We start from the raw sequence: 24,359 nt of genomic DNA, 5'->3' as shown, positions 1-24,359 counted from the left end.
TGATAATAGTGAGCACAGTTTTGGGTCTCTGGTCACTTGCAATTTTTTCCTTGAATCCTCCATCTGTAAGATCAGCCTTTCAAGGTTAGTGAATTTAGTATTCTAAGAACAGTTGTCAGAAAGCTATCTCCTGTTTTTGAAAGTAGCTGTGTAGTTCATTTCTCTTGATGAATGTGTTTAGGTTTTCCTTAACATGGGTGAGGCACAATAACATACAATAGCTGTAAATAGCCATAATTCACAGTTTTATGATAGTGGTCTGTGGTGTCTTTTCTTTTTCCATGGTAGAAGCACATTCTTGCATCCTGGTGAAAGCTGCAGCCCACACACAATATGACTTTGGAAGAGAGCATGATATATAGTTACCAGATACTGGACTGTAGTTACTCTTTTCAATCTCCTCAGGAGTTATACTTTGCATGTTGGTTTCTTGCCTACATACTCAGAATTTCCATTCAAAGAAAGTTGTTGATCAGTTACAAAACATAGCAATTTCAGTGTTTCCAAATGGTCTAGATATGTGTCTTCTTAAGGCTGCTTAATTTTTTTCATTTATTTTCATCTTGTTTGAGATGAATCATTCATTGTCCTTTCTGAATAATTCACCTGATTCCAGGACTACCTGGGTAGAACTATTTTCTTTGGTAAATAGAACAGTGTCATCAACAAATTGTAGCATTTGACCATCTTAGTTTAGATCAGTTACAAAAAAAGAGAAACGATGAAACCTAGTGACATGCTATGTTCTGACTTCTGCACCCAAGATGTTGCTTTTTGAAATGAAGCAATCCACTGTTTGCTTTTAAAGTAGCACTGAAGGATAGCTGATACAGCATCTTTTTGGGTAAGGTCTTGTCGGGGATCCATTCTAATGCTTTGTTGAGGTCACACATTGTGAGTGGCACAGACTCCATCTCCTCAAATGACAATATTATTTTTAATCAAACAATGAAAATTCAAGATGGAATGTAACAATACCAAAGAAGGAAAGTTGCTACTCACCATATAGTGGAGATGCTGAGTTGTGATAGGCACAACAAAAAGATTCACACAATTAAAGCTTTTGGCCTTTGTCAGCAGTAGACACACACACACTCATGCAAACGCAACTTGCAGTCTCAGAGAACTGAAACCACAGTGCGAGCAGCAGCACCAGTGCAAGATGGGAGTGGCAACTGGGTAGGAGTATTATTTTTATTAACTCTGGAGAAGGAATGCTGGTTTTAAAATGTGAGGGCACCCAGCAGACTTTGTACACATGTGAAGAGTAGCTGTCTTTAAGTTACCAAGATAAACACGTATGAGCAAAATCACAGTTTAATCTTAGTTTAATTAAACAGTGATAAAATAAACTCACATCACATGAGCTAAATCACTGTTTAACTGAATGACAATAAAATAAACATTCATTATATCACATTGTTATGTGTAAAAGGGTTACCCCAAAGTAATGATCCACTCAAAGCATTAAACAGTGCAGCTGTTTCAGATCCCAGCCAACCACTTATTCAGTTGCTAATTACCTCATAGACAACTGTCTCCTTGTGGGATTGTGACACTAACATGGAATCTGGGTCATTTTCTAGCACAGATTATAAATTTTTTCTCACTTATCTAATTGTTTATTGTATATAACTGCTGCTTACTTTGATGTATCACAGCACAAACTAACACTGTATGAGCTGAAGCAATGGTGAAGGAGTAGCTATGGGCTTGAATTGTAAAACAACAGTGAAACAGTATAAGGCAAAGTTCTTTGTGGATGGCGCACTTTATACATAGGTTCACCTATTTAACAGTTAACAAGTCTCAAGCAGCTGTAGTTGCGGATTTCCCCTTTCAAAAATCATTTCTTGTATCCTAATTTTTATAACAAATTGCATTACTTTGGCTGTGACTGAAATGACTGAAATTGTCTATAGCTTGACATTACGCATGAGTCTTAATTTCTGTGAATTGTTATTGTCCATGATGGTTACTAGATGTCTCAGAAGATGCCTGTTGGTGAGGAACTCTTCATTACTGAAGCTAATGGCTGAACCATTACGGTGATTCTGCATGCTCTGAATATTTGCATGTTTTCACTATTTTCACTACATCATTGGAATGCACATTCTTCCAATTTCCTATATTACAGTGTGTTTTATTTGTTCTGGTAGCAACATGATCCTCTCCCAGGTCTGGAGTTTCACATGCATTGTTTTCTGTAACTTTAATAAAGTAGTCATTAATATCATTGAGGCTACAAGCGGAATACTAGAACAGCAAGTTACATATTTATTGCGACACACCATTGTAAATGCTCAAAGTTAAGTATTGTCAATTATCTTACTGTAATGAAATCTCATTAATATGATTTCCTGAATTGTTGCCTAGTGATCTGAGAAAGCAGGTTTCCTAGGCACTCTGCATTAGGCAAGTGAGCAAGACACAATAAACTTGCCACCACTGATGTCTTATTGACAATGGACAAACCTATGTCACTGCAATGACACAACAATCACAGAGCACAGATCCACGATTTGGACCCTGTAACTGTCACTGTCAAGCTCCCTCACATGGACACTTTCTGAACATCATACAAATAATGAATATAATATGCATACAAATGATCCACAGATGTAAATGAGTCATGGAACATGAAACTAACTAATCCCAACAAACCACTGTTCTTGCACACTGTTTACATGTGTAAGGATATTAAAACTGTCAAAAGACTCAGATATGACCATGAAATGTGAACATGTGAGAGAATTTTTAAAATTTAACATAGTGTGAGGCACAGTCTTTTGCAATACACCACTTGATAACAACCTTAAAGCCAAAACTGCAACAATGAAAATAAATAATTTCTACAGTCAGTGGTAAACATGATTTACTTTCAAAAGAGCATTTATTGATTATGGGCCATGTGTTATTGGCACTTTTCCATGTACAAGTAATTAATGCTGTTTAAGGTCTTTGTGATTCACTAATACATCTCGCATCAAATGTGAAGTTCCTGTTTGGAAGCTGATCATCACCAAAAAGGACAGTCATAATAACTATGGGTGGTGTTGTGTAACCAGGGCTTATTTGGAGCAAGGAGGTGCCACAGAAATCCAAGGGAATTATATACCGAACCTACTTTGTCCCCATATTGCCATACGGAAGAGACATGGACAATGCACAAAAGCGACAAAAGTAGAATACAAGCTAGTGAAATGAAGTTCCAGAGGAGCAGGTTGAGTGTAACAAGACGAGACAGATTGCGAAATGTGTATGTGAGGGAAAGACTAAAGGAGGAACCAGTACAGGACAGGATAGAAAAATCATGACTGCAGTGGTATGGACACATGAAGAGAATGGATGAGGGAAGAATTCCAAAGAGGATGTTTGATCTGCAACTGGAGGGGAAGAGGCCCAGGGGAAGACCAAGAGATAGATGGGTGAAGGGAGTGAAGGAATGTGTGACGAGAAGAGGAGAGAACTGGACGAAGGTGGAAGAGGGGGAATGGTGGAAAGACAGAACACAATGGAGAGGCTTGTGTTCCCGACAGACTCAGCCAGTGGCTGGAAACTGTCCAAGATGATGATGATTATAGTGTTTCCATTTTTTCTTGTGGAATTTTATTTTTAAGGTGTGGGGTAGAGGAAGTAAGCAATACTGCACACAGTAGCTGCAACTCAGAGATGGACAGTATGCTGAAACAAGAGCTACCTGCCTCACACAAAGTAGGTGTCATACCTAAGCTTTCTGCTACATACAGACCACCTACAAAAGTAGATACGACACAATGGAAACAAACACTTCAATATATCATTTTTTTTTTTTAAAAAAGCAAAATTTAAAATGTCTTTCATAGAGATATGCTCATAATGACATTCCAAGCTACAGATAGCATATATGAAAAATGAAACATAGAATCCAACAGCTACCACAGTGTGTCTGCCCACATTACTGGTTAAGCACAGTGAAACACAAAACACTACAGATGAAGTTTTCTGACATTTTTACCAGATTTACAATGCCCAGATGCCAAGAGAGAGATAGCATGCACTCCAGGTTGCTAAGCAGTACAGTTTCTTCTAACTAAACCCAAAATGGCAGAACAAACAAGAACATATATTGTGATATTTTGGAGCCTGACATACTTAGTAATGTGTCCATTCTTGCTCTTAACATAGAGAGACAAATTTTTGCCCCTGGAGTAACTTTTGAGAAACGATCACATTTGACAAAACACTTAGACTGAATCATCAGACACATCCAGGATGATGCTGAACAGTGTCACCACTGCGTCAAAGTAAATTCACTAAATTTTTGTTTCGGAATTACACAATTTCAAACAAATAAACATGATGTTTTGTTCTCAGAAGCACACATTACTCAAGAATGGAAAAGAATAAAAATGAAAATTTGAATCTAATGTCCAGTTGACAGTGAGATCATAAGAGTTGGCCTCAAGGAAAATGAACAGAGATTTAGTAATGAAACATGTTGGCACTTGTTGCACTTAAAGGAGTTAATGAAACAATGGAATGATTAAGAGAACTAAAAACTTCATAGTAATGTCACTTCAAACTAGAATATTTGTATGTTACATTTACTTAATTGTATTCACCACTGTTTAATAACTATATTAATAATGTAATTCTGACAGATCTAAGCTATGACACCTAAAGCACACATGTAGTAACTTTATAATATTTTAATGTACATACTCTTGTGTCTGCAAGTGCTGCAGTGTATCCAATGTATGAGACATAATAGCTAAGGCTGTTTCCAAATGATGCCTCTGACCATGAATGTGGAGTAGTGAGATGAACCAGCCACTGATCACCCATGTACATTAATAAACTGAGTGGCCATGAGTAACTTTTTACATCGTCACTGCAAAGTAATTTTACATGAGTTGCAGATACACATACAACAATTTTGTAGTATTGTTAATTCATAGCATTTCAGTCACTTCTAACTAATTAAATTGGGAGGGCTGAGAAAGAGAAGAAGCTACAGTCTTTGAAGAAAGTTAAAGAAACTGATGTGGTTAATTTTTTCAGCTAATGATTTATATCACTTTTCTTGTTATTATGGATGTACAATCACTTAAACACCTAAACCTTGCAACCTCATAATATTACAGAAGAGGAGAAAATGTTAAAAGTATTTATAACTTCTTGTGACATCAATGTACTTTATCATTGATTTTTAGGTAAAGAAAAAAGTGTGTTCATTGCAATTCAAAAAGTGCCAAAATGCAGATTACCAACACCCCAAAAATAGTCTCTTGTTCATTTAGCTTTCTTGATTCATGAATCATTGGATTTTTATAGACTCAGTATGAGACTTAGCAAGGTGGGGGTGGTTGCAGTTGCTACAGCTCTAGTCATTAAACACAGTTATTTTTATGTTTTGCATTGTGCACATGATGTATATAGTATAGCTATGTGAAATTAATTAAAGGCAATGTTCACAAAACTTTATTAGTCACTGAGTAATCTGATGATTTCTTATTTCAAAACAATTTCTTTGGAAAGATGATTATCAATTTTAACTCTGTATAGAAGATGTGGAGTTGAGAGTTTCAATGAGCAAATAGTTAGTTGTTTGTAATGTACCTCAGTCAAAAGTCTCATGCTCCTCTTCTCTCCTGATTTTCCATAAGTCATTTGCAATTAAAATTCTCATCTTACAGACCCTTGCATTTTATTTATTTCCAAAATTCAGTACATAAAATAAAGGGAAGGCAACTATTTTCTTATAGAGGACTGGTGTGCAGTGCACAGAAACAAAAGAAAATAGTTAATGTTAGCTATTGGCTCTTGCTCTTTTCCATACAAGTACACACATTTATGCACACAAATACCCAAATCTACATGCCTGAGGTAGTGGCAAGAGTTTTATAGCTCTGATTTTTTTGATTCTGAAAAAGCCCACTTCTTCGAGAAGAATTTGTTAGTTTCCCATTTATTTGATTTATAAATTTTCATATTTTCGCCATTTCGCAACTCCCTGTTGACATACACATGATATTTACAACCTAGGTAAAATAGCTTAATAGTTTTCTCATAACCCCACCCATAGTTAACAGAGTCATTATTTTTCCCATTGTAATTCCATGGCCTCTAAATTTGCTCTCTTTTGTGTGAATAACCAGTGTGTAACTCCATATTTTGAAATTTATTCTTGCACATGTCTATAAACGTTTGCAGTGTACACACCATAAGCAGTCCCTGATCAGCTATGGAAATATGAACATCTCCATGTAATTAGCAGTCGTCGTAGAATTATCAGTTGGAAATAGTCCTGCAAAGACTGAAAAATTCTGTTTCAATTATTTTGTTAATATTATTGAGGCCATTGATGTTGTATTTTGTGATTCTCAGGCTGGTTGTTGGTTGATTCACTAAGCAATCTGGTCAGTTGTCAAGCACTGAATCACATGTTGCTAGGTACCAAATTCTTCAGTTCATATTTTCACACTGTATGTTAGCAAATAACACTTATAAATGAAATGACAGTCTTCAATACACCACGTGTGATACCTATACTCACTTAACATCATAACAGCTGACTTCTATACTTCAAGTCAGCAGAGTGAGGACATACCACAATTACAACCAAGTATGAAAATACTCAGAAATCCAAAAGTAGATAACACTCAATCTAGTCTAATAATGGGCATCTGAATTACTACAGAATATAAACAATGCAAACTGATGAAATACATAATTTTCAAAGTCTCCTGTTACAAAAAGTAACTACCATTTTAAAAACTGATATTTTTTCAGGAAGCTTAGGAGATGAAGAATCCTGAACACATTTCATCAAACTTGCTGGGTTGTGTGATTATTGAAACACAATCATTTAAATTATGTTGTATTTCTTAATTCTAAAACACAGTAAAATTATTAAAACCACTATTCCTTTCAGATTTGTGCACCAGTAAAATAATACACAACAATTAAAAATCCTCAACCAGAGAACATCATACTTTAATTTAAAAATTTGCATAGCAAATTTATGGAACAACATCAGAGTTCAAATTATCTGTACTAGTAGAAACAACTATAAATTATTTTTCCATACAATAACAAAGATTACATAACTATTAGTAGTAGTAGTAGTAGCAGTAGTTTATTCATCCAGTGACAATGTACATTGTATAGATTTCGTCAAAGAACATAGTATAACAAAAATAAGATAAGGGTGTACAGTTTCCTACATACTACAATGGTTCATTGTACGCATCACAATATTTTGGGGCAATGCAACTTTGATTACTGTGATAATATAAAATTATGAGAAGGATATTTTACGTGAAATACATTAGAAGTAAATAATTGATTTAACAATTTTGTTCTCAGCCTTTTACATGAAATACATTATACTTAAATGCTTGGTGTAACACTTTTGTTCAGAAAAATTAACATTGAGGCTGTGGCAAACATTTACTTTATGGTGCTATTAACATACAGTAAATGAATATAGTTACGTGCTACAAGGTTACTGCAGATATTCATTTATACTATAATAGCAGTTGGTCATTAAGAATTTAAATATTGCTTCCTTGAATGTAGACAATGTTTTTACTTCTTTTAGCTGAACTGGAAGTTTGTTGTACAAAATAGTACCCTGAATGTCAGTTTGTTTTGTATTAAAGCTTTGTTTACTCTTTTTATGTGGACATCATTGCACATTCTTGTATTGTAGGAACGAAGAACTGAGTTAGTTTTATAATTACCAATGTGCATTTTTATATTATATAGAGGCATGGTAAGGGTAGAATATTTCAGTGCTGAAATAACTGTATGGAAGGTATTAGCCTTGTACGGTTTGAAATTATTATAACAACCCGTTTTTGTAAGGTCAAGAACCCCAGAGGGTTAGGCCATAGGTGATAGCAGAGTGGATATAAGCAAACACACAGTTCTGCTACACTCTCTACTACACACAGTCCTAATTATGCGTAATGCAAAGCAAGCACAACTTAACTTGTTAGTGAGGTACAGAATGTGGGCTTTCCAGTCTAAATTTTCATCAATTTGCACGCCCAAGAATTTTGTGGCAGCTACCCTTTCAATTTGTTTATTTCGAATTTTGAGGTTCACATTATGATGAGACTTTGTTTTCTTGTAATTTATATAATTAGTTTTTGAAATATTTAAGGTTAGCCTGTTCAGTTCAAACCAGTTTTGTGTGTATTCCGAAACTCTGGCGGCAGATGTTGGCAATTTCCTATTTATGTCTGTTACAACAATATTTGCGTCATCACTAAACAAAGTTATATGTGTACCACTGATTGGGATCTTCATATATATATATGGCAACTCATCGTAAACTGATAGTTTTTAGTTTGTCTAGCAAGATATCATGATCAACAGTATCGAATGCCTCCGATAAGTCCAAGTTTATTCCTACTGTGATGTCATTTCTGGTAATTGCTGTTTCTGTACTCATGCCTTTGTGAAAACCATGTTATTTAACAGACAAAAGATTGAATTTTCCAAGGTAATTTGTAATTATATTTTTCACGACAGTATTATTTTTGAAAATACAGATAACAAAGCTATTGGTCTATAGTTTCACACTTCATATTTATTACCCTTGTTATACAATGGTTTTATTTTTGAAATTTTTAATCTTTGTGGGAATGCCCCTTCTGTTAATGATATGTTTATGATAAGTGAGAGTGCTTCTGCTATCACAATAGCACATTTAATTATGACTGAACCTGGTACCTCGTCAGTTCCAGAGGACATTTCACTCTTCATTGTTTTTATCATCTTAAGAATTTATATGTGGGACACAGCAATATTGAATTATCACTTTGCTCTCTTTGAATTGTGGTACTACTATTACTATCACAATTTTTTACTCAGTTTGACTGGAGTGTTTATGAAACAGTCATTTGTGTAACTCGTTAGAGTACCATTTCTGAGTAACAAACTACCATCATCTTTTGATACTTTGTCATCTTGCTTTTTAACACTTTTGTTTCTTTCCTTTCTTACTATATTCCATACTGCTTTTGACTTGTTTGCTGTCCCTATGATTACTTTGTCATTGTGCATTGTCTTGGCTGTTTTAATTACCTTCATATAAATTTTCTTACATGTCTTAACATATCCTGCAAAGTGTTCATCTTGGTTGTCTTTTCTCAGTTGATTGAGAGGTTTTAGCTTTTGACTGGATAGTCTGATAGCGTGTGTTATCCTTGGCTGCTGTTCCTTGGCATGACATTAATTCTTGTCAGTTTTTTTGGAAAATACATCTCAAATATGGATATGAAAATATTATAAAATGCATTGAATGATTTATCAGTTGATGATTTTGAGTATACATCCTCCCAGTTTTCTTTTGCTAACAATTGAATAAAAATATTAGCCTTTTCTTGGTAGAAGTGCCTTTTATATTCGCACTTGCATTTAACCACCTCAGGTACAGAAGAATTTATGCATGTTATTAGTGTGTTGTGGTCTGAAAGACCTAAGTTTACATTTTGTGCCTCAGTAACATCATTTTCTATATTTGTAAAGATATTATCGAGTAAGGGCAAAGATGACTCTGTTGTTCTAGTGGGGCTCATAAAGCTGTCTTTTTTCTTCATTTTGAATTAAAATGTTGATGTTAAAACCCTCACATACAGTAGTAATACTTTCACATCATTTTTATACAAAATGTTCAGTACTGCTTCCATATTTTAAAAAAAATATGTTTTTGACACCTAGTGGTGATCTGTATATTGATATGACAATTAATTTTTTACGCTTCTCCTCAGATTTTAGCTCTGTGGCACATGATTCAAAATGTTTCTCGATATTTAGACAGTACGTTTTAGATCTAACTTTATACTGGAGCCTAGCCCTAGTGTATATGCAAACACTGCAGCTATAATGAGATGCTAAATCAAAATTGCTTATATTCATAAGACTTAATTCACTGACCCTGCATCAATGTTCTGATAGACAAATACAAGAGATATCTACAAAGTTGTTTACGGTGACTTCTAATTCTAACACTTTATTCTTGAGACACCGAATGTTTTGACTTACTATCTTGAAGTATTCGTCATTTTGTCAATACCTGGAGTAGTGCTTCTTTGTTGCTGATTTTTGACACTTATCTGCAATTTTCCTTGGCTACTGATGGTTCTTCTGCTGTTGATGTAGGTTTAGTTGTTATTGCTGTTTCATCTGTTGTTGTTGTCATTGTTTTTGTTGATGTTGTCGTTGATGGCGGTGGTGGTGGTAATGCTTCCGCTGTCATTTGTGTTGTACTTGCTACAACTGGATTTGGTGATTTTACTGATACTGCTGTTTGTGTTGCAGATATTTGCAGGTGCCTCTTGATTTTTTCCAGTAATTACTGGGTCATAAGTTCCTTCCCTAGACTTTTCAAGTGAAGGCCATATGATGTGTGAAACCTGTACCCAATATTGCTAATATCAACAACATCAACGTTTTTGAATTGCTTGCATATAGCAGAAAGACAATCGTTGGTAACTCTAATCTCCTTGTTTACACAATACCAATGTGGCAAATCGTAGCAGTCACAAAGAGACCGTTTGTGTGCTACATACGAACCAGTTGTTTTCTTAATTCTGAGCAACCTGTGGATGTTTCGTTTCTGCATATATCATTTGAGCCGCCAAACAGAGCTCTTAAGTCGTTTGAAAATAACTCCATAATTTCTTTATAATGGATAGCATTCATTATTTCTGAGAGGGGTGCTTCTAGCTTGACAAATCTCGTGGCTTTCGCAACTGCTGTCTCATTAACACGTGAGGCGATTCCGCGTCCACGGCTATCTGCTAGAGTATAAAGTTTCATCAAGCGATCACGAATTTTTTGCTGCGACATACATAGGTACATGTTGTCGTAGTTTGCGAGTCTTCAGGGGTGCACAAACGACTCGTTTAGGTATCTGAATGTTTGCAGTACCGGTAGCACTTCATGATGCAGAGTCTTCACTTACAGTACTTTGGACGTCATATCCGTTTTTTTAGAGGAATTGGTGAATTTGGTAACTCTCTGCTGTTACCGGTATCACATTTCCACTCCGATATTGTGTTTTTTGCGACGGGCTGAGTTTTTCGTACAGTAAATTGAGCTCTCTTTCGCATACAATGCATATAACGCCATCTTTGCCACCTCTCTCGTAGTTATTACACACGCTATAAGTTGTTTTAGTGTTGATACAAGTTCTTGTATCTGAGTGAAATTTATCATACGATTTATTTGCGTTCTGTTACATGCCTTTGTTACAGTCGTGTTTTAAAACCTTTTTCTCCTCCAGTAACATTGAGATAATGTTGTTTGAACTGTGTTTTTCGTTAAGATTGTGAACTAAATCACCTATGAGACATTTTGAGCAGAACTATATCTTACGTTTTGGATCTGTATTTAACATTTAAAATGGAACACAGTTTTACATACCGCGCACGTTACACCTTTTGCTGTACGTTTCACGCAGATGCAGGGGTCCGAACGTATTGTTTCACTTGATGATGTAGACGCTCCGTGTGTGAAGTTTCCTTCATACCTTCTTCTGGTTTCATTGTTCTTTTCCGTTACTTTTCTGATGATGTAGCACAAAAAACACAAATACTAGTGATATACATCGATACTATTACACATTGTACACTTTTCCTCGTTCTTTTTGTACTTTTGTTCGGACCCGGTATTCTGCCAATCTAGGCCCTACACTCGGCGCCATATTGTCACTTCAGTGTCAATCAGATGAATCAGATGCTGTGAAGTACCATCATATGACACATTTTTATCATAAGCATTGCACATTTAAATTTGCCTGCGTAAGGATATCAAATTGTAATTCTCTAATTGAAACTTGCAGTGGATCAGACATTTTGTGACACTGAGGCAATGTCTGGGAACTTGCTTGGGGTTGCAAATTCCCGTTTCCAGCTTCAGTGAGATCATTGAGAAAATCTCCCTAGTTTTCTTGGGAACAAAGGAATCTGCAGCACGGAACTCAGATCACAGATGATGGAATATGCTAATTCCATGAGATTTTGAGGAGGGGCCATAAAGTGTGATATCTTTCCATAATTTTATCATATAAATCAAGGCTGCATATTTGTCACAGTGTGGCAATGAATCCAAAATGTATTCATAAACCAAATAAAAAGAAGTAAGAATTCTGGCAGCTGAAAAAAAGCCATTTTCTGACTTTTTGCAGACAATTTTTCTGTATTGAATCACTTTACCGAACTGGTAAGAAGATGAGAAGGGTTTAAACAGAAAATCTCTAACACAAGATGGTAAAGGTGACTGAATTTGTTTTACTTAATGTGTGTCTAATAAATCAGAACATTCAAGGTTGGTAGCCATGGTAATCTGTTTACAGAGTGTAACAAAAATCTACAGCACAAACTGCAGAACACATTCCTCACACATAAATGAATAAAATATGTAACATGAACATGGTTATGGAAATGGTTTGTATCCATGTTGCAATTCATTTTCTCCAACTCATTAATCATGAGAAACACATATGAACAGAATGCACCGGCACACCATATGCAACTCTTTCTCACAGAAGATGTATACTATGCCCTCTGTGAGCATTGATACATGCATCAGCCAGCTGTTGGAATGAATCTCAGATGTGCTGATGTATCCATGAAGTATTGTGTATGGTGTCACAGCCTTCCATAACGATGGCACAGAGACTCTGAACATCATGTACTAGTGTTCCATACATAAGACCTTTCAGATGCCCCCATAAATAAAAGTTGTGTTTAGGTATGGAGTGCATGGAGGCCAGACAATTGGTCCATCCGTGCATATCCATCTGTCACTGAATCTGTCATTTAGAAGCTGGTGAACGTTCACGCTAAAATTAAGAAGTGCATGAAGTACATGTTTTGTTGCACAGCTAAAGGCACATCTGTTAACACGTCTGGTAGAACATTCTCTACAAAATTATGATAATTTTGTCCACTGAGCCTGTGTGAAAGAAATTGAGGCCCTACCAAACATTCACCAACAATACCAGCCCAAACGCTGACAGAAAATTTTTGTTGATGACTTGCTTCTCCAACAGCTCCTTTAGGACTAATGTCTGCCCATACATGCTGATTGTGAAAACTTACAGTACCTCATCTGCGAACAGTACCATTGCATTAAAATTAGCACTGACACTTTCTTGAATAAGCCATCCACAGAAGAGTACCCTGCAGGAAAATCAGTTGCTAATAGTACCTGCACACACTATATATGGTATGGATACACATGGTCCTTGTGCAACACTCACCAGACAGTCATATGGTCAACATTTAGTGTTGTTGCTATATGTCTTCTACTGACACTAGGGTTGTCTTCAATGACATGAGGAACTTCCATCTCCTGTTGTGGTGTCCTCATCTCTCTAGGTCTCCCCTGGTCGCAAGCATCAGGCTTAAATGCCCTATTTTCCCTAAACAGATGAGCAGTGGCCTCAAACATTTTCCTGTCAGTGCAACGTCGTCCTGGAAATTTCTCCCAATACAAATGTTGAGTGTGAGCACCACTGTTGTCAGCTAATCCATGCATCAAATGTACGTCTCCCACCTCTGCATTTGTGTAGACTGCCATTCCATGAGCCAAGTCTGTGATTAACTCTATATAGTAACCTATGTGCTTGTAACAACCACACTGGTCATTAGAACAGTTGATGTTACCTGTAAACGAGCAATGTTGCACATTGTGTGGCAATGGGGATATGTGAAACAAAACACTAGTGGTGCACAACATAACCAGATGTCACTAAGAGTGGCATAGTTCCCTATAATTCTAACATTCTGTTCTTGTGTGTTTCCATTATTAATGACTTGGAGAAAATAAGTTGTAACATGGAAACAAAGCATTTCAAGACCCATGTTCATATAAGATAATTTCTTCATCTATGAGTGAGTAACATGTCCTGTAATTTGTGCCATACATTTTTGTTATACCCTGTATATAAAAATTCAGCCTCCGTATGTTTGTGCTCACAAACACTCAAAAGGTAATTGATCAATCGAGTTGAAATTTTCATACAACATTGCATTCAAATACGCTTGTGTTCTAATACACCTTTTTTTAAAATGCATGTACCATATAAGTAAATATGATATATGAAGGGAAATATTATTACCAAAAATCTCGAAAAGTTCTTGAGCAATTTGCTTCAAATTTTCCATGATATTCTAGTGAACATTTCAATGTATGTGTGGTATATATTTTTGATACATGTAATACATAAATATATGTGTAGTAAACAAAGTAGAAACATTGTTATCATAAATCTTGAAATGATCTTGCAAACTTACTTCAAAATTTTACACAATAATATATATATATATAATAGAGGAAAACATTCCACGTGGGAAAAATATACACTCCTGGAAATTGAAAGAAGAACACCATGAATTCATTGTCCCAGGAAGGGGAAACTTTATTGACACATTCCTGGGGTCAGATACATCACGTGATCACACTGACAGAACCACAGGCACATAGACACAGGCAACAGAGCATGCACAATGTCGGCACTAGTACAGTGTATATCCACCTTTCGCAGCAATGCAGGCTGCTATTCTCCCATGGAGACGATCGTAGAGATGCTGGATGTAGTCCTGTGAAATGGCTTGCCATGCCATTTCCACCTGGCGCCTCAGTTGGACCAGCGTTCGTGTTGGACGTGCAGACCGCGTGAGACGACGCTTCATCCAGTCCCAAACATGCTCAATGGGGGACAGATCCGGAGATCTTGCTGGCCAGGATAGATGACTTACACCTTCTAGAGCATGTTGGGTGGCACGGGATACATGAGGACGTGCATTGTCCTGTTGGAACAGCAAGTTCCCTTGCCGGTCTAGGAATGGTAGAATGATGGGTTCGATGACGGTTTGGATGTACCGTGCACTATTCAGTGTCCCCTCGACGATCACCAGTGGTGTACGGCCAGTGTAGGAGATCACTCCCCACACCATGATGCCGGGTGTTGGCCCTGTGTGCCTCGGTCGTATGCAGTCCTGATTGTGGCGCTCACCTGCACGGCACCAAACACGCATACGACCATCATTGGCACCAAGGCAGAAGCGACTCTCATCGCTGAAGACGACACGTCTCCATTCGTCCCTCCATTCACGCCTGTCGCGACACCACTGGAGGCGGGCTGCACGATGTTGGGGCGTGAGTGGAAGACGGCCTAACGGTGTGCGGGACTGTAGCCCAGCTTCATGGAGACGGTTGCGAATGGTCCTCGCTGATACCCCAGGAGCAACAGTGTCCCTAATTTGCTGGGAAGTGGCGGTGCGGTCCCCTACGGCACTGCGTAGGATCCTACGGTCTTGGCGTGCATCCGTGCATTGCTGCGATCTGGTCCCTGGTCGACGGGCACGTGCACCTTCCGCCGACCACTGGCGACAACGTCGATTTACTGTGGAGACCTCACACCCCACGTGTTGAGCAATTCGGCGGTACGTCCACCCGGCCTCCCGCATGCCCACTATACGCCCTCGGTCAAAGTCCGTCAACTGCACATACGGTTCACGTCCACGCTGTCGCGGCATGCTACCAGTGTTAAAGACTGCGATGGAGCTCCGTATGCCACGGCAAACTGGCTGACACTGACGGCGGCGGTGCACAAATGCTGCGCAGCTAGCGCCATTCGACGGCCAACACCGCGGTTCCTGGTGTGTCCGCTGTGCTGTGCGTGTGATCATTGCTTGTACAGCCCTCTCGCAGTGTCCGGAGCAAGTATGGTGGGTCTGACACACCGGTGTCAATGTGTTCTTTTTCCCATTTCCAGGAGTGTATTTAAAAACAAAGATGATGTGACTTACCATACGAAAGCGCTGGCAGGTCGATAGAAACACAAACAGACACATACATACACACAAAATTCAAGCTTTCGCAACAAACTGTTGCCTCATCAGGAAAGAGGGAAGGAGAGGGAAAGACGAAAGAAAGTGGGTTTTAAGGGAGAGGGTAAGGAGTCATTCCAATCCCAGGAGCGGAAAGACATACCTTAGGGGGAAAAAAGGACGGGTATACACTCGCACACACACACATATCCATCCACACATATACAGACACAAGCAGACATATTTAAAGACAAAGAGTTTGGGTAGAGATGTCAGTCGAGGTGGAAGTGCAGAGGCAAAGATGATGTTGAATGACAGGTGAGGTGTGAGTGGCGGCAACTTGAAATTAGCGGAGATTGAGGCCTGGTGGGTAACAGGAAGAGAGGATATATTGAAGAGCAAGTTCCCATCTCTGGAGTTCGGATAGGTTGGTGTTGGTGGGAAGTATCCAGATAACCCGGATGGTGTAACACTGTGCCAAGATGTGCTGGCCGTGCACCAAGGCATGTTTAGCCACAGGGTGATCCTTATTACCAACAAACACTGTCTGCCTGTGTCCATTCATGCGAATGGACAGTTTGTTGCTGGTCATTCCCACATAGAATGCATCACAGTGTAGGCAGGTCAGTTGGTAAATCACGTGGTGCTTTCACATGTGGCTCTGCCTTTGATCGTGTACACCTTCCGGGTTACAGGACTGGAGTAGGTGGTGGTAGGAGGGTGCATGGGACAGGTTTTACACCGGGGGCGGTTACAAGGATAGGAGCCAGAGGGTAGGGAAGGTGGTTAGGGGATTTCATAGGGATGAACTAACAGGTTACGAAGGTTAGGTGGATGGCGGAAAGACACTCTTGGTGGAGTGGGGAGGATTTCATGAAGGATGGATCTCATTTCAGGGCAGGATTTGAGGAAGTCGTATCCCTGCTGGAGAGCCACATTTAGAGTCTGGTCCAGTCCCGGAAAGTATCCTGTCACAAGTGGGGCACTTTTGTGGTTCTTCTGTGGGGGATTCTGGGTTTGAGGGGATGAGGAAGTGGCTCTGGTTATTTGCTTCTGTACCAGGTTGGAAGGGTAGTTGCGGGATGCGAAAGCTGTTGTCAGGTTGTTGGTGTAATGGTTCAGGGATTCCGGACTGGAGCAGATTCATTTTCCACGAAGACTTAGGCTGTAGGGAAGGGACCGTTTGATGTGGAATGGGTAGTAGCTGTCATAATGGAGGTACTGTTGCTTGTTGGTGGGTTTGATGTGGACGCACATGTGAAGCTGGCCATTGGACAGCTGGAGGTCAACGTCAAGGAAAGTGGCATGGGATTTGGAGTAGGACCAGGTGAATCTGATGGAACCAAAGGAGTTGAGGTTGGAGAGGAAATTCTGGAGTTCTTCTTCACTGTGTGTCCAGATCATGAAGATATCATCAATAAATCTGTACCAAACTTTGGGTTGGCAGGCCTGGGTAACCAAGAAGGCTTCCTCTAAGCGACCCATGAATAGGTTGGCGTACGAGGAGGCCATCCTGGTACCCATGGCTGTTCCCTTTAATTGTTGGTATGTCTGGCCTTCAAAAGTGAAGAAGTTGTGGGTCAGGATGAAGCTGGCTAAGGTGATGAGGAAAGAGGTTTTAGGTAGGGTGGCAGGTGATCGGCGTGAAAGGAAATGCTCCATCGCAGCGAGGCCCTGGACGTGCGGAATATTTGTGTATAAGGAAGTGTCATCAATGGTTACAAGGATGGTTTCCGGGGGTAACACATTGGGTAAGGATTCCAGGCATTTGAGAAGTGGTTGGTGTCTTTGATGAAGGATGGGAGACTGCATGTAATGGGTTGAAGGTGTTGATCTACGTAGGCAGAGATATGTTCTGTTGGGGCTTGGTAACCAGCTACAATGGGGCGGCCGGGATGATTGGGTTTGTGGATTTTTGAAAGAAGGTAGAAGATAGGGGTGTGGGGTGTCGGTGGGGTCAGGAGGTTGATGGAGTCAGGTGAAAGGTTTTGCAGGGGGCCTAAGGTTCTGAGGATTCCTTGAAGCTCCACCTGGACATCGGGAATGGGGTTACCTTGGCAAACTTTGTATGTGGTGTTGTCTGAAAGCTGACGCAGTCCCTCAGCCACATACTCCCGACGATCAAGTACCACGGTCGTGGAACCCGTGTCCGCCAGAAGAATGACGATGGATCGGTCAGCCTTCAGATCATGGATAGCCTGGGCTTCAGCAGTTGTGATGTTGGGAGTAGGATTAAGGTTTTTTAAGAGGGATTGAGATGCAAGGCTGGAAGTCAGAAATTCCTGGAAGGTTTGGAGAGGGTGATTTTGAGGAAGAGGAGGTGGGTACCGCTGCGACGGAGGACGGATCTGTTCCAGGCAGGGTTCAATTTGGATGGTGTCTTGGGGAGTTGGATCATTAGAAGTAGGATTAGGATCATTTTTCTTCGTGGCAAAGTGATATTTCCAGCAGAGAGTACGAGTGTAGTACAGTAAATCTTTGACGAGGGCTGTTTGGTTGAATCTGGGAGTGGGGCTGAAGGTGAGGCCTTTGGATAGGACAGAGGTTTCGGATTGGGAGAGAGGTTTGGAGGAATGGTTAACTACTGAATTATGGTGTTGTGGTTCCAGATTGTGTTGATTGGAATTTTGAGGTTTTGGAGGGAGTGGAGCTGGAAGTGGGAGATTGAGTAGAAGAGAGAGACTGGGTTTGTGTGCAATGAGAGGAGGTTGAGGTTTGCTGGAAAGGTTGTGAAGGGTGAGTGAGTTGCCTTTCCAGAGGTGGGAAACCAGGAGATTGGATAGTTTTTTGAGGTGGAGGGTGGCATGCTGTTCTAATTTACGGTTGGCCTGTAGGAGGATGCTCTGAACAGCCGGTGTGGATATATTACACGCAGTTTTTTCGAAATTTTCCCGAATTTCTCCGTCCTCTAACGTGTTTTGGCGGCAACACAACCACCTAACCTTTGTGCACATCGTTGTCTACCAACCCAAGTCCAACATAGCCCAGCTGTAACCAACAACTTTTCGCCTTTTTTCACACCAGATCTCCAGTTACTTTCCAGTCCACCTTTATCCCTCCCCATATATTTTTATTTTAATTTTCATTTCAGCCTCATGTTACACTTTCCACCTTCTAATACCATGTCATCCTCACAACACCCCCACAACGATCCCATTAAGTTTTATTTACATTCCCTCCGCAGACATGCCTTCGCCCTAGCCAGATTACACTCCCATATTCTATTTTCTCAGGCTTGTCTAACATTTGGCATTACCCCCAAAGGCCTCACACTTAAAGTTCCCATCTTTGGCTGCAACCCGTCTTTCCATCAGTCCCTATACCAGTTCCAAACTGAACAATCCATTGCCCTCACCCACCTAATCCTTCACCTACACATCAACTCAGCCAATGAACACACACGTCAACTCCTATCCTTAATAAAAGTCCTTAATCTTTCCTCTCCCACATCCACACCGGCTGTTCAGAGCATCCTCCTACAGGCCAACCGTAAATTAGAACAGCATGCCACCCTCCACCTCAAAAAACTATCCAAACTCCTGGTTTCCCACCTCCGGAAAGGCAACTCACTCACCCTTCACAACCTCCTCTCATTCCACACAAACCCAGTCTCTCCCATCTACTCAATCTCCCACTTCGAGCTCCACTCCCTCCAAAACCTCAAAATTCCAATCAACACAATCTGGAACCACAACACCCTAATTCAGTAGTTAACCTTTCCTCCAAACCTCTCTCCCAATCCGAAACCCCTGTCCTATCCAAAGGCCTCACCTTCAGCCCCACTCCCAGATTCAACCAGACAGCCCTCGTCAAAGATTTACTGTCCTACACTCGTACTCTCTGCTGGAAATATCACTTTGCCACGAAGAAAAATGATCCTAATCCTACTCCTAATGATCCAACTCCCCAAGACACCATCCAAACTGAACCCTGCCTGGAACAGTTCCATCCTCCATCGCAGCGGGACCCACCTCCTCTTCCTCAAAATCACCATCTCCAAACCTTCCAGGAATTTCTGACTTCCAGCCTTGCATCTCAATCCTTCATAAAAAACCTTAATCCTACTTCCAACATCACAACTGCTGAAGCCCAGGCTATCCATGATCTGAAGGCTGACCGATCCATCGTCATTCTTCCTTCAGACAAGGGTTCCACGACCGTGGTACTTGATCGTCGGGAGTATGTGGCTGAGGGACTGCGTCAGCTTTCAGACAACACCACATACAAAGTTTGCCAAGGTAACCCCATTCCCGATGTCCAGGTGGAGCTTCAAGGAATCCTCAGAATAGATCAACACCTTCAACCCATTACATGCAGTCTCCCATCCTTCATCAAAGACACCAACCACTTTCTCGAACGCCTGGAATCCTTACCCAATGTGTTACCCCCGGAAACCATCCTTGTAACCATTGATGACACTTCCTTATACACAAATATTCCGCACGTCCAGGGCCTCACTGCGATGGAGCATTTCCTTTCACGCCGATCACCTGCCACCCTACCTAAAAACTCTTTCCTCATCACCTTAGCCAGCTTCATCCTGACCCACAACTTCTTCACTTTTGAAGGCCAGACATACCAACAATTAAAGGGAACAGCCATGGGTACCAGGATGGCCCCCTCGTATGCCAACCTATTCATGGGTCGCTTAGAGGAAGCCTTCTTGGTTACCCAGGCCTGCCAACCCAAAGTTTGGTACAGATTTATTGATGATATCTTCATGATCTGGACACACAGTGAAGAAGAACTCCAGAATTTCCTCTCCAACCTCAACTCCTTTGGTTCCATCAGATTCACCTGGTCCTACTCCAAATCCCATGCCACTTTCCTTGACGTTGACCTCCAGCTGTCCAATGGCCAGCTTCACATGTCCGTCCACATCAAACCCACCAACAAGCAACAGTACCTCCATTATGACAGCTGCTACCCATTCCACATCAAACGGTCCCTTCCCTACAGTCTAGGTCTTTGTGGCAAACGAATCTGCTCCAGTCCAGAATCCCTGAACCATTACACCAACAACCTGACAACAGCTTTCGCATCCCGCAACTACCCTTCCAACCTGGTACAGAAGCAAATAACCAGAGCCACTTCCTCATCCCCTCAAACCCAGAATCCCCCACAGAAGAACCACAAAAGTGCCCCACTTGTGACAGGATACTTTCCGGGACTGGACCAGACTCTGAATGTGGCTCTCCAGCAGGGATATGACTTCCTCAAATCCTGCCCTGAAATGAGATCCATCCTTCATGAAATCCTCCCCACTCCACCAAGAGTGTCTTTCCGCCATCCACCTAACCTTCGTAACCTGTTAGTTCATCCCTATGAAATCCCCAAACCACCTTCCCTACCCTCTGGCTCCTATCCTTGTAACCGCCCCCGGTGTAAAACCTGTCCCATGCACCCTCCTACCACCACCTACTCCAGTCCTGTAACCCGGAAGGTGTACACGATCAAAGGCAGAGCCACATGTGAAAGTACCACATGATTTACCAACTGACCTGCCTACACTGTGATGCATTCTATGTGGGAATGACCAGCAACAAACTGTCCATTCGCATGAATGGACACAGGCAGACAGTGTTTGTTGGTAATGAGGATCACCCTGTGGCTAAACATGCCTTGGTGCACGGCCAGCACATCTTGGCACAGTGTTACACCATCCGGGTTATCTGGATACTTCCCACCAACAACAACCTATCCGAACTCCAGAGATGGGAACTTGCTCTTCAATATATCCTCTCTTCCTGTTACCCACCAGGCCTCAATCTCCGCTAATTTCAAGTTGCCGCCACTCACACCTCACCTGTCATTCAACATCATCTTTGCCTCTGCACTTCCACCTCGACTGACATCTCTACCCAAACTCTTTGTCTTTAAATATGTCTGCTTGTGTCTGTATATGTGTGGATGGATATGTGTGTGTGTGCGAGTGTATACCCGTCCTTTTTTCCCCCTAAGGTATGTCTTTCCGCTCCTGGGATTGGAATGACTCCTTACCCTCTTCCTTAAAACCCACTTCCTTTCGTCTTTCCCTCTCCTTCCCTGTTTCCTGATGAGGCAACAGTTTGTTGCGAAAGCTTGAATTTTGTGTGTATGTATGTGTCTGTTTGTGTTTCTATCGACCTGCCAGCGCTTTCGTATGGTAAGTCAAATCATCTTTGTTTATATATACACTCCTGGAAATTGAAATAAGAACACCGTGAATTCATTGTCCCAGGAAGGGGAAACTTTATTGACACATTCCTGGGGTCAGATACATCACATGATCACACTGACAGAACCACAGGCACATAGACACAGGCAACAGAGCATGCACAATGTCAGCACTAGTACAGTGTATATCCACCTTTCGCAGCAATGCAGGCTGCTATTCTCCCATGGAGACGATTGTAGAGATGCTGGATGTAGTCCTGTGGAACGGCTTGCCATGCCATTTCCACCTGGCGCCTCAGTTGGACCAGCGTTCGTGCTGGATGTGCAGACCGCGTGAGACGACGCTTCATCCAGTCCCAAACATGCTCAATGGGGGACAGATCCGGAGATTTTGCTGGCCAGGGTAGTTGACTTACACCTTCTAGAGCACGTTGGGTGGCATGGGATACATGAGGACGTGCATTGTCCTGTTGGAACAGCAAGTTCCCTTGCCGGTCTAGGAATGGTAGAATGATGGGTTCGATGACGGTTTGGATGTACCGTGCACTATTCAGTGTCCCCTCGACGATCACCAGTGGTGTACGGCCAGTGTAGGAGATCGCTCCCCACACCATGATGCCGGGTGTTGGCCCTGTGTGCCTCGGTCGTATGCAGTCCTGATTGTGGCGCTCACCTGCACGGCGCCAAACACGCATATGACCATCATTGCCACCAAGGCAGAAGCGACTCTCATCGCTGAAGACGATACATCTCCATTCGTCCCTCCATTCACGCCTGTCGCGACACCACTGGAGGCGGGCTGCACGATGTTGGGGCGTGAGCGGAAGACGGCCTAACGGTGTGCGGGACCGTAGCCCAGCTTCATGGAGACGGTTGCGAATGGTCCTCGCCGATACCCCAGGAGCAACAGTGTCCCTAATTTGCTGGGAAGTGGCGGTGCGGTCCCCTACGGCACTGCGTAGGATCCTATGGTCTTGGCGTGCATCCGTGCGTCGCTGCGGTCTGGTCCCAGGTTGACGGGCACGTGCACCTTCCGCCAACCACTGGCGACATCATCGATGTACTGTGGAGACCTCATGCCCCACGTGTTGAGCAATTCGGCGGTACGTCCACCCGGCCTCCCGCATGCCCACTATACACCCTCGCTCAAAGTCTGTCAACTGCACATATGGTTCACGTCCACGCTGTCGTGGCATGCTACCAGTGTTAAAGACTGCGATGGAGCTCGGTATGCCACGGCAAACTGGCTGACACTGACGGCGGCAGTGCACAAATGCTGCGCAGCTAGCGCCATTCGATGGCCAACACCGCGGTTCCTGGTGTGTCCGCTGTGCCGTGCGTGTGATCATTGCTTGTACAGCCCTCTCGCAGTGTCCGGAGCAAGTATGGTGGGTCTGACACACCGGTGTCAATGTGTTCTTTTTTCCATTTCCAGGAGTGTATATCAAAAATTTCAAAAAGTACTAGACCAACTTAATTAAAATTTTTATATGTTACTGTAATAAGTGTTTTAACACACATAGGTTACATATTTTTAATATGTATAATATAAAAATATATTGAAAAATTATAATAGTGAAAATTTGTTAGCAAACAGAAAAATTGGATTTATAGCTTATCAGCTTGCGATTAGAATACCACTACAGAATCTGAATTTGCAGTAACAATAAATGTGTCTCAAGGTCAACAAGGTGGAGGAAGAGAAGATGGACAGAGAGGTGGGAGGAAATTGGCATAGAGAGTGGAAAGGAGAAGATGGACAGTGTGGGGGCGGGAGAAGGTGGTAAGAGAAGGGAGAGAAGAAGACAGACACAGAAAGGGGGAGAGGTGAAGGACAGGGAGAGGAGGAGATAGGGAGCAGAAGGAAACAGAGAGAGAGAGAGAGAGAGAGAGAGAGAGAGAGAGAAGGAGAAGATGGGGGGGGGGGGTGAGAAATGGTAATGAACGGAGAGAGGGGGAAGGAGGAGGAGGTGGACAAAGAGAGGAGCAAGAGGAGATGGTCAGAGACAGGGGAAGTAGGAAATTAGGACATATATCCACTTCCTGTAGATATTTAGCAATTTTCCATTTAACCAGACTGAGGTGTAGCAAAGCATGCTCAGGTACTGCTAGTAATAAATAAAGTATTTGTCTGTCTACTGACCTGAATACAGAAAGTCCAAAACCTTCATGACTAGACCATATTCCAGGTGCAACAACAATTTGCAAGTCAGGCAATGGATACTTCATCTGAAGATATGTCTCAATTTTCTTCACAGTTTGTAAAATTTTGTCGCCTACGTTTTGCATATCATCCCTCAAATCTACTGGTGCATACATGTGTAGAGTTGTGGAACCTGTTGACAGATGACTAAGATCAAGTAATGT

At 41.4% G+C, this 24,359-nt stretch overlaps 1 protein-coding gene across 1 annotated transcript in view; it reads right to left on the bottom strand.

The window, feature by feature from the left end:
- The window catches only part of LOC126484820 (thyrotropin-releasing hormone-degrading ectoenzyme-like), a 297,846-nt gene that overhangs the window by 183,131 nt on the left and 90,356 nt on the right, over nt 1–24,359 (bottom strand). Inside the window, exons 8-9 of the mRNA XM_050108419.1 lie at nt 24,136–24,328; nt 4,705–4,873 (exon numbers count right to left, since the gene is read on the bottom strand). Coding sequence (XP_049964376.1) covers nt 4,705–4,873; nt 24,136–24,328 — 362 coding nt within the window. The remainder of the gene's footprint in view (nt 1–4,704; nt 4,874–24,135; nt 24,329–24,359) is intronic.

The sequence above is a fragment of the Schistocerca serialis genome, chromosome 1 (genome assembly GCF_023864345.2).
Source record: "Schistocerca serialis cubense isolate TAMUIC-IGC-003099 chromosome 1, iqSchSeri2.2, whole genome shotgun sequence".
NCBI classification, from domain to species: domain Eukaryota; kingdom Metazoa; phylum Arthropoda; class Insecta; order Orthoptera; family Acrididae; genus Schistocerca; species Schistocerca serialis.
The sequence above is the reverse complement of the archived record's forward strand: the minus strand, read 5'-3'. Positions and strand labels throughout refer to the sequence as shown.